This window comes from Juglans regia, chromosome 9, assembly GCF_001411555.2.
Source record: "Juglans regia cultivar Chandler chromosome 9, Walnut 2.0, whole genome shotgun sequence".
Classification (NCBI taxonomy): Eukaryota; Viridiplantae; Streptophyta; class Magnoliopsida; order Fagales; family Juglandaceae; genus Juglans; species Juglans regia.
In genome coordinates, this window is record NC_049909.1 from 13,528,663 (window position 1) to 13,543,185 (window position 14,523).

Here is a 14,523-nt window from a genome sequence, read left to right on the forward strand (position 1 = left end):
CCAGTAAGCTAGGCACAACTCTTAAGAAAAATGTCCAATGCACAATCCTAGTGTATTATAACATATGTGAATATAAGTTGAAAAGATTGCTAGCACCAACCACAGAAGACATTTGATTATTCCTGTCACTCCCTCAAAAAAAAAACAAAAAAACACGCGCGCACACATTAGAAAAAGTGGAATAGCATCCTGTTAACACCAGTATGATGTCGGTAAAATTTCCAGCTAATCCGAAGGTCAATGCCCTTTTCTGGCATCACCCAGTGAAAAACAAACAAAAATAAAACCAACAAACATGTCTCCCCACGAAAGACCAATGGTGCAGTACATGCCCAACTGACTTACCACTCAATTTACATAAGTAGTACCAACCCAACAAAAATAGAGTTTCTTTTGGTGTGACTATCCACTGTTAGAAACTTTCCCCAGGCAGCTGTTCAAACAAAGAAACTTTCCAAGGAGCCATGCTATGGCAAATGCTTCCATAAAACTAAAAAACCACTAGACCCCATCAATGCCTCATAGAAGGACCATTGTATCAAATTTTACCATAAAGATCTACAAACAAGATCTGCATGTCAAAAATATTGAGTTCAAACAAAATGAAAATCTGATGGTTGGAACCCAGTAGCTGGTGCATATATGAAACAATGGATAAAAAAAAATTTAAGAATCAGAATGGCAACCAGCAGGCTTCCTTTGCGTTGTAACCCATCTATATTTCCTAAATATCATGATTGGTTTGAACCAAAAATATCTTTTTTTTTATAGGTTGAATCATACATAAAATTAGAATTCATTATGTTTATCCCAATCATGTAAGTTCTGTTAAGGGGATTGATGATGGCAAAGCAAGGTTGAAGATTCAATGAACACAACAAAAATGATGTCAATCCTCTAGGGAAAGAATCCCTAGATGTTCGCACCTATAAACTTCGCCAATCATGTTTATCCCAATCATGTAACTGAGGTGCACCTATAAACTTCGCCAATAATGTTCGCATGGGTGTACTTTAAACTCAATACTACTAACTAACTCATAGTGCTTTCTACAATCCCCTCCAAACCCAGGAAAAGAATCATATTGACTAGGAGCCCATAAACCATATACATGTTGCTCGTCACCAATGCAACATGTCTGTTTTTGCCGTCTCCGTATTACATATCATATATAGCCATGTAGTCATGCCAGAATTGCAAATGGGTAAAAGGCTGTGGCGCCACCAACATGAAAGGGGGGCCCTATGGAAGTCAGTTATAGATTTGAAGTTTGGGGAGGCTTGGCAAGGATGGTGCTCGAATGAGGTATGCAGTCCATATGGGGTGGGTCTGTGGAAAAACATTAGAAAAGGCTGGGAGATCTTCCTAAGACATGTACATATTGTGGTGGGTAACGGCTCTTGTGTCAAATTTTGGTACGACAAATGGTGTGGTAAAAAAAATCTCAAAGACATTCCCTACCATTTTTGAGCTTGTACAAGTGAAGGATGCAGCGGTAGCTGATCTCTTGGTTTTCTCTCGTGGCTCCCCTCAATGGAATGTAGATTTCATTAGGGTAGCACAAGATTGGGAGTTGGAGGCTATCACTGAGTTCTTTGCTTTACTGTATTCCGTCAAAGTGACTAAGGGTACTATCAATTTTTTTTTCTTTACATAGACAAGATGAACTAGAGCCCCTCCAAGAAAGGTAGATTTATAGTCAGATCGTTCTACCAAGTTCTAATGAGCCCAGATATGCATTTCTCAGAATATATGGAAGACGAAAGCTCCACAAAAAGCAGTTTTTATTTTATTTTTTATTTTTTTGAACAGCTTCCTTGGGCAAGATTCTTACTACAGATAATCTAAGGAAATGGGTAATGGCGTTGGATTGGTATTGCATGTGTAAGAAGAATGGTGAATCAGTAGATCACCTACTTTTACAATGTGTGGTGGCCAAGACCATGTAGAATGATGTTTTTGCGGGAATTAGATTAGAGAAAAACTTCCAACCGGTCCTTCTATTTATTTTCAAATAACAGCCCTCTAATAAAGAAATGACACATATGGATTCCACTTTATCTCCATTATACCGCACCACAGACCAACTTCATGGAATAAAAAAGCACCCCCACCAAATTCTTTCCCCCCCTCTCGCAATTGACGGCAAACCCCCACCAAATGCTTTACCTGTGACGCTCCACCTGAGTGTTATATGGTTTGTATTGGTTTTGATTTTATTTTTTGTTTTCCTTTTTCGGTCGAGTTGGTGGCATGCCGTTGGTGAGTCCTGGGGCCATGGCTGACTGATATGTGCCATGAGAGATATGAAGTTAGAGAGAAGAAGAATTCTAAGACGGTACTTGATTGGTCTTTGCTAATTTATATATTTTTCAGCATATCTTTTTGGTATTTGACGTGTTTTGGTTTTTTGCCATTTTCTTTTGGGTATGCAATGCAGAGATCAAGAGGATTGAAGGCCATGGGGAGTATGGACAGCGAGATTTCGCTTGTATTGATCTCTTTCTCAATCTCGCACACACTAGTACTGCTATATATATGGCTTGAACTGGTTATGGTACCCAGCTGCAGCTCCACTTGCCACCAGCGTTGTTGTGGATTGACAACTTTTTTCTGTTTGAAAGAGGATGATGATATGTTGCTCTTTCACTCTTAACGTACAGAGAAAATAGTTGAACTAATTCTAGATGGTGTAGGAGATCAGCGAAAACAAGAGCGAGAAATGAAAAGAAGATGAAGAAGAGCTTGGGAAAGACTTCCATGGCAAAACGAAATGAAAAAAGTGGAATTGGTGAGTTGCAGAGAGGAAATGAAAAGTGGAGTTGGTGAGTTGCAGTGGAGTTATTTTGGATATAGTGTAATGAGTTTATTGTAAAGTCTCTACAATTGATGATGTGGCACAATTCTATTGTTGGCTGTTTATGCCTCAGTAGCAGATGGACCGCTCAAAAGCGGAACTCATTAGATTATCATGGGTCATGCCTCTTAGACTGGTGGATTTCCTAGCAAACTGGACAGGCCTCCAAGGTAATCCTCAAGTGGTAGCAATCTGGGGTGTCATTGATTTCAATGGACTAAATGTCTATGATTTTCTACTTTCAATTGTAAACCCTAGTTAGGTACTTCTTATGTATACTTCCAGTGTACTTGGGCTATGCTTTTTTTTTTTTATGAATAAAATTTCTTGATTACCTATAAAAAAAAAGAAAAAAAAAATTGTAAATGACTGGAGACTAAAGTGCTCAACCTGAACCAAGACACTTGGCCATAATGCCTAACATTCATAGGCATTTTACCCAACCTTATATTAACACAAATCAAGAATGAAAATTCCTCTTTGCATTCAACAACACCAAAGGACTAACACTAAACAAAACTAGAAAAAAATAGTTCAATCAATAAATGAATATCATAACAATTATACCTCTGCAACAAAAGAGCAATGTCAGCAGCCTCCGGCGACTTTTTTTGTTTTTGTTGACCATAAATTTGGCATGACACCACATACGTAAACTTCAAATCTGCTTGTGCCCGTGATTCGGGAGACAACTCAAAACCTTGAGTTGTAGAGAGGCCCGATTGAGAATAACCTGTAGGTTTCACAAAATGTGAGGGGGGTCTCCTTTCCAAATAGAAGATTGGTAAATCCATAGAATTTCTAAAAGAAAATACCTCCCAGCGGTCTCCTTTCCAAATAACTCTGGAGCATTAAAGCCCTTCTATAATACATCATACCACGCACTATATTTCCAAGACAAAAAGCAAAATACGAGAAGAAAAAAAGGTATTAATGATGGCATCTAACTCATGAAAAAAAAAGACATAAGTTATAGCAAAACTACACAAGCTTCCAAAAATCTGATGATAATGGTAAATCTGGTATTATTATCAAGTTCTAACCAGTCCTAGCAAGAGTCTGCCCCCGATAAGAAACCCAAAACCGAAGCTCCAAAGAATCACTTGAACTCTCTTGAAGATCCGCATCTCTAGTATCCCCACCTCGGCCAATCCGTTCCAAAAAATTATTCCATTCATCTAAAAAGAAGACAGATCTCATTCACATATCATAAAGATAACAGGCAGATATCAACACCGAAGTAAAGAAAGAAAAAGACCCCCCTCCCCCCAAAAAATCTTTTTTTGATAAGTAAGGCAAATATATTATAAGCACAAGGGACACAGCCAAAGTACACAGGACGTATACAAGAGAAAACACCCAACAAAACTTCAAGAATAGGTTGTTCCAATCGAAGAAAATATACATAAGATATGTATTTAATTATCATTGGTTTGAACATCCATTAAAAAAAGTAGGTTTCTAACATTGTCTTGGGACAAAATAGAAAACTAAATAGAAAATACAAATCCCTGTATAAAGGACAAAAGAGGGGAACCTTTAGTAAAATAAAAAGAAGAGGTCAGAATCTTTTATCTGGTGTTGCATGGTTTAGGTTAGCAGATGTTACAGGTGGACTATATTGGGTAATCCTGTCGCATGATCAACATATAAGCCTATTGGGGTGTGCAAGGAGAAGGAGCAACCTATTGATGTGCTTTAATCAGGTTTTTTTTTTTTTTTTTTATCAGTAAAAAGAGAGATATTATATATATGAATGAAATAGACATAGTCCTTGTACACAGGACGTATACAAAGGAACTCCTAAAAACATTCTAAAAGCGATAAATTAAAGACAAGAAATTCTGAACATTGTCCCCATGTAATACAATAGTGGAAAACCAACACATTAGAGTGTGGAGAAAAAAATTCTTCAACTCAGTACTTGTGCGTTCCTTATCTTCAAAACAACGCGCGTTCCTTTCCCTCCAAATACACCACATAATACACAACGGAATCATCTTTTACACTGCTGCCACTTGTTTGCAACCTTGCAACTTTGACCAACATCCCAACAAATCCACCACCCTCATAGGCATAAGCCAGGCAATATCAACTCTTAGAAAGATCTCATCCCACAACACTCTTGTTACCTCACAGTGTAGTAATAGATGGTCCACAGATTCTCCATTCTTCTTACACAAGTAGCACCAGTCCAATACTACATATCCTTTCTTCCTCAAGTTGTGTTGTCAAGATGCTATAATACGCCTTGACTGTACATAACTTATGGTCATTAGACCTCCACTTCAAACTATCTCGCTATGTCAATGGGATCTCCGTGGAATATAATAAGCTGAAAAATTCTGAAAAATAGATAATTCTCAATCATGGAAATCCCAATTAAAAAGGATATTCCACAGATGCGCACCATGAGAGAATATATGCACGTCAGCCACTGAAACTTCCCTATCAGCTGCAATACGTTATAAGGCAGGAAAAACCCTTTCCAAAGCCTGGACTCCACACCACACATCCCTCCAAAATCTGATACGACTGCCCTCACCAACTGCAAAGCAAACTTGATTTACAAAACATGGCCACCCCTTCCTTATATACTTCCATAAACCCACCCCATAGCCCCACTTACTTCCTTAGAGCACCAACCACCCCAAGCGACACCATGTCTAGCATCAATAGTGTCCCTCCACAATGACCCCCCCTCCAAATGATATCTCCATAGCCATTTTCCCAATAAAGCTTTATTGAAAATTCTCAAATTACAAACACTCAACCCCCCATTCACAACTGAGGCGCATACAGTCTCCCATCTAACCAAATGAAATTTCCCCTCCTCCCCCATTCCACCCCATAGGAACGCCCTAAAGAGTTTCTCCACCCTGTTCACCACTCCTACAGGCATAGGAAACAAAGATAAAAAAATAAGTGGGGAGATTAGTAAGAGTACTCTTGATAAGAGTGAGATGGCCCCCCTTTGATAAGTACACCCGTTTCCAGCCAGCCAGCCTTTTCCCTATCTTCTCCACTATCCCATCCCATATAGCTTTATTCTTGAAAGTTGCTCCCAAGGGGAGACCCAAGTATTTCATTGGAAAAGAGGACACCTTACAATCTAGGAGACAAGCTAACCTGAGAATATTAGAAACCACACCCACAGGAACCATCTCAGACTTGCCCAAATTCACCTTTAGCCCCGACACTGCCTCAAAGCAAAGTAGCAATGCTCTTAAAGTTTGGATCTGGCTACTCTTTGCTTCACAAAAAACTAATGTATCATCTGCAAAAAGAATATGTGATACGACAATAGTGCCACCATCACCATTGCCCACCTGAAAACCCGATAAGAAACCTCCCCCAATAGCAGCCTGCACCATCCTACTCAAAGTCTCCATAACTATGACAAATAAAAGAGGAGATAAAGGATCTCCCTGCCGTAGACCCCTTGAACTAGCAAAAAAACCAGCAGGTATACCATTAACCAGAACTGAGAACCGGGTGGTTGAAATACAATGACACATCCATGCAATCCACCTAACCCCAAAACCACATCTCTCAAGCACGTATAAAGGGAATTCCCAATTCACATGGTCATAGGCATTTTTCATGTCAAGCTTGCACAGAACACCTGAACCTCCCTCCCACAACTTGTAAATCAAACACTCATTTGCAATAAGTACTGAGTCAATAATTTGTCTCCCACGAATAAATGCGTTCTAGGACTTGGAGATAATATGTTCTAACACCGGACTAAGCCGGTTAGCAAGAACCTTCGAGATTATCTTATAAACGCTACTAACCAGGCTTATAGGCCGAAAATCTTCAATAGTCGAAGCCCCATGTTTCTTAGGAATAAGAGCAATAAAGGTCATATTAATGGACTTTTCAAACTTCTGAAAGGAGTGAAATTCGTAAAAAACCTACATAACATCACCTTTTACAATATCCCAACAAGTTTGAAAAATCAGGTTTTCACGGGAATAATTATTCTTTATATTGTTATCAGCATTGGTAAGATACACACTCTATTCTTATAGGAGGAGGTGCCATTTGAGTTAGAGCTTATTGGCGCCAGGGCATTATTATTCCAGTTTCCAATTAATTCCTTTTCATTGATATTTGAATTTGAAAAAATGTTTTGTACTTCTTTTACATTTATCAGAAATACTTTCCTAATGGGAACAATTATCAGTTGAGAGAGAGAGAGAGACCTGGAAAAATCTTCTGAAGATAGAAAAGAATAGAAATTCCATCTTCATTTTCAACCCGCAATTCAGAGGAACTATAGAGAACAGTCTCACTGTAGTATGGAGTGAAGACACTATTCACAAACAAAAAGATTAACACATTACTTTTTATAAGTGACAAAATTCAAATATAATAGCTCATATTAGTAAGGAAAATCACCTCCACGAGGATAGAAGTACCTGAAGGGAATCATTTCACTAACTGGCTTTGCTGCAGGCATGTCCATGAATAACGAATTGGTAAAGAACTCTAATCTTCTTCTTGCTTCAAGATTCTTTGGAACATTAGCTGCAGATTCCTTTACAGTAAGAAGAAGATGCAAGCGCTTCACTTGCTCTATCTGTGGCAACAAACAGGATGAAACTGCCCTGGTAAATGCAGACTGCATTGTAAAAGAATAAGGAGGGAAACGGGGTGCTTCCAGAAATGCTTACAATTTTTGGATCCTTGGGCCATTCTATACTAGAAAAAAGTCGTCCTTCATTTCTTGCTCTCGCCAAAATGTTCCACGTATCAAGCTGCTCACTGGAGAAATAAAAAATAAAAAAAAAATGTACAAATTTTGAAAAAAGTCATCATTCCAATTATCTTCTGCATCATTTGACCAATCAAGTACCTCAAATCAGAAGAAAGCAACTCATGTGTGACTACATCATATAGCTCGTAAACAGCCTTTGCAGCACCTCTTGCGAGTTCAGGCATTTCATTCCGTATCTGACACAAACCACTTGTTATGAACATAATAACCACCAATCAACACAATATATTTTTGTACAAGTTAAGATAAATTACAAAAGAGTGTCATCTCAGCACAGAATAAGTGTACAAGAGATCCACCTAACAAGCAAAAGGAAAAAGTGCTAGAAATTATTGAAGAGTAGAACAGAAAAAACATCACTATTTAGGACCACCATCCAATGATAAAAGAAATCAAGAAAAGCTCCAAACTGGCTTTATGCAATCTTTAAGACTATGCTCATTTCTATCCCTCCAATTACACCAGAATAAATGAGATTGGGTCATTCTCGAAAATAGTGCATACAGAAGGCTACCAAACAACTCTTTCCAACATTCTAAGAGAGCCACCACTCAGGAAAGCATAAACACAATCTATCTCGAATAGGTCAAAGATAATGTCCCGCAAAGTGCTAGCAACTCCGCAATGTAGTAGAAAGTGGTCCACTGTTTCTCTATTCTTAAACATACAACACCGATTGATCACTTGAACTTCCCAATTCCTCACATTATCTAGGGTAAGGATTTTCCACAAAAGTCGATTTCCAAATGAAGCAAATAACTTTGGGGGGTCTTATTTCTCCAAATAAGCTTCCAAGTGAAAAGGGCCCTATCATGAGCATTCAATACATTGTAAAATGACTATACCTTGAACATTCCTTTACTAGATGGGCATCAAACAATTTTATATTCACCGTTGAGTCCCATTCGACTCGAATACCACCAGTCAAAGAACTATGTGAAGATATCAACCTCCCAGTCATCAGCTTCCTGGACAAAGTTTAGTTACCATTGATGAATCATGCAAGAGTTGGCAGTAATCCACCACATAAGCATCCATAAAATGAGAGATTCTAAAAGTCTGAGAAGGCACCTTTCAAGGATTGAGCATCACCACAGAATGCTCTTGAGTCACCCCAACACAAATCTAACAAATCAAAAGCAACCCCCCCCCCCCCCCCCTCCAAAAAAAAAAAGCTCCTAATATGTTTTCCAAAGATCAACCCAGAAAGACACATTTGCTTAATGGGAACACCAGCCTCCTCCCAAGCTTCCATTCTTCATGTCCACTAGTACCCTCCAACGTCTCATTTATGGGCAATCATGCCATAGTAATTTACTCAAAAAAGCTAAACTAAGGACGATTAAGTTTCCCACCCATAACCCACCTTCAGCAACAAGGGAACAAACCTTGATCCATTTAATAAGATGGAACACAGGCTCTGCCCTGTACATCGCCACAAAAAATATCATCGCAAATTCTCAAGTTGGGTAGGAACTCTCACATGTAGTAGGAAAGGCAACAAATAATAGGCAAGCAATGTGCTCTGCCTCCCTTCGACAAATACACCGCTTCCAACTAGCTAATTGATGCTCCATCTTCTCTATAATAAAATGCTAAATAGCTCTGACTTCGAAGGCGGTTCCCACAGGAAGATCAATATAACTAGAAGTCATGGGTAAAGTAAGATCCTACACCAAAGGATATCTGACAAACTAGCTACATTCTCAAACTTGGCAACTAGAAACAATAAAAAAGCAATGCAGGCAGAGGACATGATCATGGCCTGCTTCAAAATTTAAGGTGCATCTACGAACAGGAGACTCCATAACAAGAGAAACCACTACTCAAAATGAACTATCACTGACACTTCACATTTTGTAGCAACAATGGGTAATGCTTCAATTCAAATTTGAACTACATACAGCCCCAAAAAGGAGAACCAATAAGGTAATGGAAGCAACACAAAGCACCTAAAATGGCATGAAGTGCATGACAATGAAGAAAACATACCTAGCCAAAACTACCACATTCATGTGGACCAAGTAACAAAAGCTCACAAAAAGCCACACCAATCATCCAGAAAGCAGTGTGCTAGTGGTAGGCTTATTTGTAGCCTAAATAGACTGATAAGCCATAATCTTTTTTTTTTATATAAGTGACTGATAAGCCATAATCTACTATCACATAAAATGGTCTTATTTTAAATCTAGCCCCCCAACCACACAAAAAAAGTTCATCTTATAGGAGTTGGAATATAATTTCTGTAACATCTCTCGAAAGGATAGATAAATGGGGGAGATAAAAAAAAAAAGAGGAGGTTGCATACTATACTTGAATACTGGTGACAATCTTTTGGATCCTACGAACTTTGTGATTCCAGGAATAAACAAATTGTTATAACACAAGTCAAGATAAGGATAAAATTAAGAAGATCCAAAGCACCGCATATCTACAGCATACCAGATACAGGTACATTGTACCAGTGCATTATACAATGTCCTGATGTTGAACAGAGATCTATATTTGGAATCTTGCCTAAAAACACTCCCTACTGGATATAAATAAGAGATAATATTTATATAAACTACAACCGATATTCTTATGTTGGCAAGAGAAATTGAAAAAACATTTCCAATACATAAATAACGGAGAAAAAATTATATCTGTAGACAGAAAACAGAGGCATGACCTTAAATGAAGAACGGAGGAAAAAATATTAACCAACTAAATAACCCCCACTCATTCAAAACATGAAGTAGCAGATATGGTAAACACAATTTGTATATCAGTGCAAGTCCCAGTGGCATTAATTCCAGCAAGCTAAATGATGCACATAGTTACATAACATATACCAGGAGCCCAGTCAATGCCGTAAATCTGGAAAGCACCACTGGAAGCTTCTTAAGCGATAAAGTTATAACAAGTGAACCTTCCAATATACTATTGTTGATCTCACGGAATATCCTTTCCACCCTATCAATGTCACCAATAAAGCACAAAAATATAATTAAAAAACACATTAATGATTACCAAATCAATTACAATCAGCAAAGCTTCTAAACTGGATGCATAGAAATTCAAACGAATAATATCATGGAATAGAGAATCTCACCAAAGTCTCCCTTCAACATCAACCAAGGAATGCAAAATTTGTTCAACACTGTAGTAGCACTCCTGAACTGCATATGCCATGTACTCATCCCTACATATTCTATTCCAAAGATCTACCTGTGTGTCTTTGCAGTCCAAGGCCAAATCTATTGCCAACAAGATCTGGTAAAAAGAAAAATTATCAGCAGATGTATTTTACTGCAATATTTCCCACAAGAGTTGATCACCAATAATAAAACAGGTAAAATCCACCTTGCTGCTAAGAAGAAACAAAGGCCATTGAACTAATCTTAGACTTCCTGTGTTGCTAGGAATAGATAGTAAGTCCATCTCCCTGAAAGCATTAGAACGATGAAGTTATGTATGAATAATAATTACAACACAAGCAAATAAAAACATAATGAAGGATTGCAATCACATTTTTCTTCCTTTTTGAAAAGAGCTTTGTCTTGCGATTTACCTATTACTAATATAATCTTCCTCACGCAAACTTTTGATTATATCATTCCAAAATGGAGAAAATATTGCTGCATACGCCTTGTTCATATTCTGAGAATCCTGCAAAAAAACATAAGAATAACATGTAGCGAGACGAAAAGTGTAAAACTTGTATGCCAGATTTATTCAAAAGAAAAAAATATCCATTGAAGACAAAAAAACTGAAAAGAACAAAGGGGAAAAAGAAGATTTTATTCACAACTTTGGAAATATTGCAACAAATGGATGTATGGGTATTCTGCATTGCTTCTTAGAAAAAATTTAAAAGCCACCAACTAATTCACAGGTAACAGGTACAAACAGAGCCAGTTGTCAAATTTCTGTCATATTGTGTGTTCTTTACTTAACTCTGCTAATCAATAGAAAATTATTGTGTGTTCTTTACTTATGCCAAAGGTTTCCCATAAGTGTTCTTTTGCTTGTTGGCCACTAGAAGTTTCTAGTGAAGCTTGTAACCGTTTCTCCTAGATATGTGAAATGGAAACTCAGCTCCTCTTTACTCATACTGTAGTCTCTCTAACGAAAGTATCCTTTGTGTGCTCACCTCTGCTCTTTAAGGGCCCTTTTTCTATCCTTTGAAGCTGCTTCTGGTGGAAAGTGAATTTGGCTAAGTCAGAACTTGATCATGCAGGTAATGTCTCTAATGTGGATAATTTGGTAACACTTTGGGGTGCAAGGTATCCTCCTTGCCAATCATATATCTTGGCCTCCCTTTGGGTGTCTTTTTCAAGACAATGTCTATTTGGGATGTGTGACTGAAAAGATTTGAGTGCCAATTGGCTAGTTGGAAGACGATGTATTTGCACAAAGCATGTAGGATCACTTTGATCAAGAGTACTCTCTCTAATTGCCTACATATTTCCCCTTTTTGTTTCTCCTGCCCATTAGCATGACTGGTCAAATAGAGAAAGTACGGCAGGACTTGTTTTAGAATGGGCCAGGTGAAGAGTTCAAATTTCATAAATTAAACTAGCCCAAAATGTGCGCTTCGAATTTTTTATGTGGTCTGCGAATTTGAAACTTCTTCTTGCTCAATTATCCTTCTAGTAAAATGAATTGCATTATTAACATGAGAGAAAGGCCTTGTGGAAAGTCATGGTGGATTCTAAATTGCTTATGCTCGGGGCGGGTGGTGTTCTAAGGTACATGGTTACAAGGGGTGGGGTCAAGGAAAAATATCAGAAGAGGATCAAGGATGTTTTGTAGTCATACTAGAGGCAGGTGATGGCACACGGATTAGGTTCTGGCATGACTTCTGACATAGTGCCAAGGCCCTCCAGAAAGCTTTTCCAGAGGTGTATAGTGTTGTGTTCAATGGCTAACCTGTTGGAGTTTTCTAATTGCTCCCTCATTGCAACATCATTATTTTTAGAACAACCTTTTTTTTTACTTATAAAAAAAAATTAGAACCACCTTTTTTTAATGGCACTAGGTGTCCAAGAACAAAGTCTCAACTAATGCTGAGGATGCACAAGCCCTCAGCAAAGAGTTTCCTGCAAGTGCATATTGAGTAATTCAAGGGGAACTTCCCCCAGTCTGATGGCCCCTATAAATTGTTTGCACCTAAGAGGATTTTAACCTTAGACATAGAGGGAGCATACCACCAAGACCAAGGCCCTTACTGCTTGAGCCAACCCCTAGGAGTTATTTTTAGAGTAACTTATGACTGGGAGGTTGATGCCTTCAAAGAAGTTCTTCAATCTCTTGTACTCTTCTAGATTATATCTGAGGTGCAGATAAGATTCCTTAGGCCCTACTTAGAAAGGGAAATTCACTGTCCAATCTTTCCATAAAATTTTAACTGAAAATAGTAACACCTTCCCTTGGAGGAATAATTAATGAACAAAGTCACCTCTAAGAACAGCTTTCTTTGCTTGGACAGCATCCTCAGGGAAGATTCTTATCATAAATAAAAAATATCATATAATTGTGACCAATTGGTGCTATATCAGTCAAAATAGCAAACAATTTATAGAACACCTTTTACTCCATTGAAAGATTTCCATCACCTTGTGGAATGACTTTTTCAATGAAGTTCAGTTGGCTTGGGTTATTCCTAAAGGTTAGTAGACCTTTTTGCCAATTGGAGAGGGTTTTGTGGCAGCTCACAGATTGCAATAGAATGAAAGATGGTTCATATTTGTCTAGTGTGGTGTATTTTGAGGAAAATGAAAATGCTTGTTCCTTTGGGTAGCTACCATATATTTTCATAGGCTGAGTTTCCTTTATTTTTTGTCCTTTTTCCTATCTCTAATAAAGTGTCCTCTTGTATACTTCAAGTGTACCTGGACGATTCCTTTCACTCTTTTAATAAGATATTTTAACTAATTTTGATGACAAGGAATCTCAGAGACCATACAAATGCAACATGTCTTTTACCTAGTTAGACCCATGTAACGCATCCCCGTCACAATGATCAAGTAAATCATCGGCTTTTCACTAATGGGACATGGACCCTAAAAGTCATTTGCACCCAAGGATTCAAACCTTAAACTTGAAAGGAGCATACCACCAAGACCAAAGCTCTCAACAAAATATTATTTTAGGAAAAGCTTAAGAACCAATTTTTAATTAAAATTATATTGTTGCATAACATTTGATGACCTGCTATCTTATTTTCTTCCATCAAGCAAAAAGCAACCCACGCCATAGAAGAAATTTCCTAACATATAAAGTAAAATAACATACTATCATATGGGCAAAAGCATTTTAGAAATAACACACCTGAGGTGATTGTCCGTCAAAGGGCATCCTGTAGAAGCACATTGAAAGACATTAATACTTGCAATAAATGATAGAGATGAAAAAAGGACAATAGATATCTCATTGTATTCCTGTACCATTTAGAACAATAGATATCAAATCATTAGTTATGTAGTACATGGTTAAAAAGATGAAAATGATGAAAATACCATCTCAGTGTATCAATATTATGCCATATAAAATCACAAGATACGAAACCGACCTTGAAACATCATAGCTTTGAACCATCATAACCCCCCCCCCCCCCAAAAAAAATAAATAAATAAATAAATAAATAAAACTTTTTTAATCGGAATCAAAAGTATACCTGACTGAATTAAGGATATTCTCCCATAAATATTAAAGAACGAGAGATAGCCAAACCGACCTTGAAACATCATAGCTTTGAACCATCATAACCCCGCCCCAAAAAAAAAAAAAAAACTTGTTTTTTAATCGGAATCAAAAGTATACCTGACTGAATTAAGGATATTCTCCCATAAATATTAAAGAACGTGAGATAGGAAGCCAAACTCAAACCATAAAACCA

At 37.7% G+C, this 14,523-nt stretch overlaps 1 protein-coding gene across 1 annotated transcript in view; it reads right to left on the bottom strand.

Annotated features, from left to right (window-relative positions):
- Positions 1 to 14,523, bottom strand: part of LOC108986572 (callose synthase 10) — a 73,172-nt gene that overhangs the window by 18,132 nt on the left and 40,517 nt on the right. Inside the window, exons 23-34 of the mRNA XM_018959222.2 lie at positions 13,956 to 13,983; positions 11,194 to 11,291; positions 10,986 to 11,067; positions 10,735 to 10,895; positions 10,475 to 10,595; positions 7,719 to 7,816; positions 7,537 to 7,627; positions 7,282 to 7,442; positions 7,066 to 7,175; positions 3,901 to 4,035; positions 3,673 to 3,741; positions 3,425 to 3,590 (exon numbers count right to left, since the gene is read on the bottom strand). Of these exons, the coding sequence (XP_018814767.1) occupies positions 3,425 to 3,590; positions 3,673 to 3,741; positions 3,901 to 4,035; positions 7,066 to 7,175; positions 7,282 to 7,442; positions 7,537 to 7,627; positions 7,719 to 7,816; positions 10,475 to 10,595; positions 10,735 to 10,895; positions 10,986 to 11,067; positions 11,194 to 11,291; positions 13,956 to 13,983 (1,320 nt within the window). The remainder of the gene's footprint in view (positions 1 to 3,424; positions 3,591 to 3,672; positions 3,742 to 3,900; positions 4,036 to 7,065; positions 7,176 to 7,281; positions 7,443 to 7,536; positions 7,628 to 7,718; positions 7,817 to 10,474; positions 10,596 to 10,734; positions 10,896 to 10,985; positions 11,068 to 11,193; positions 11,292 to 13,955; positions 13,984 to 14,523) is intronic.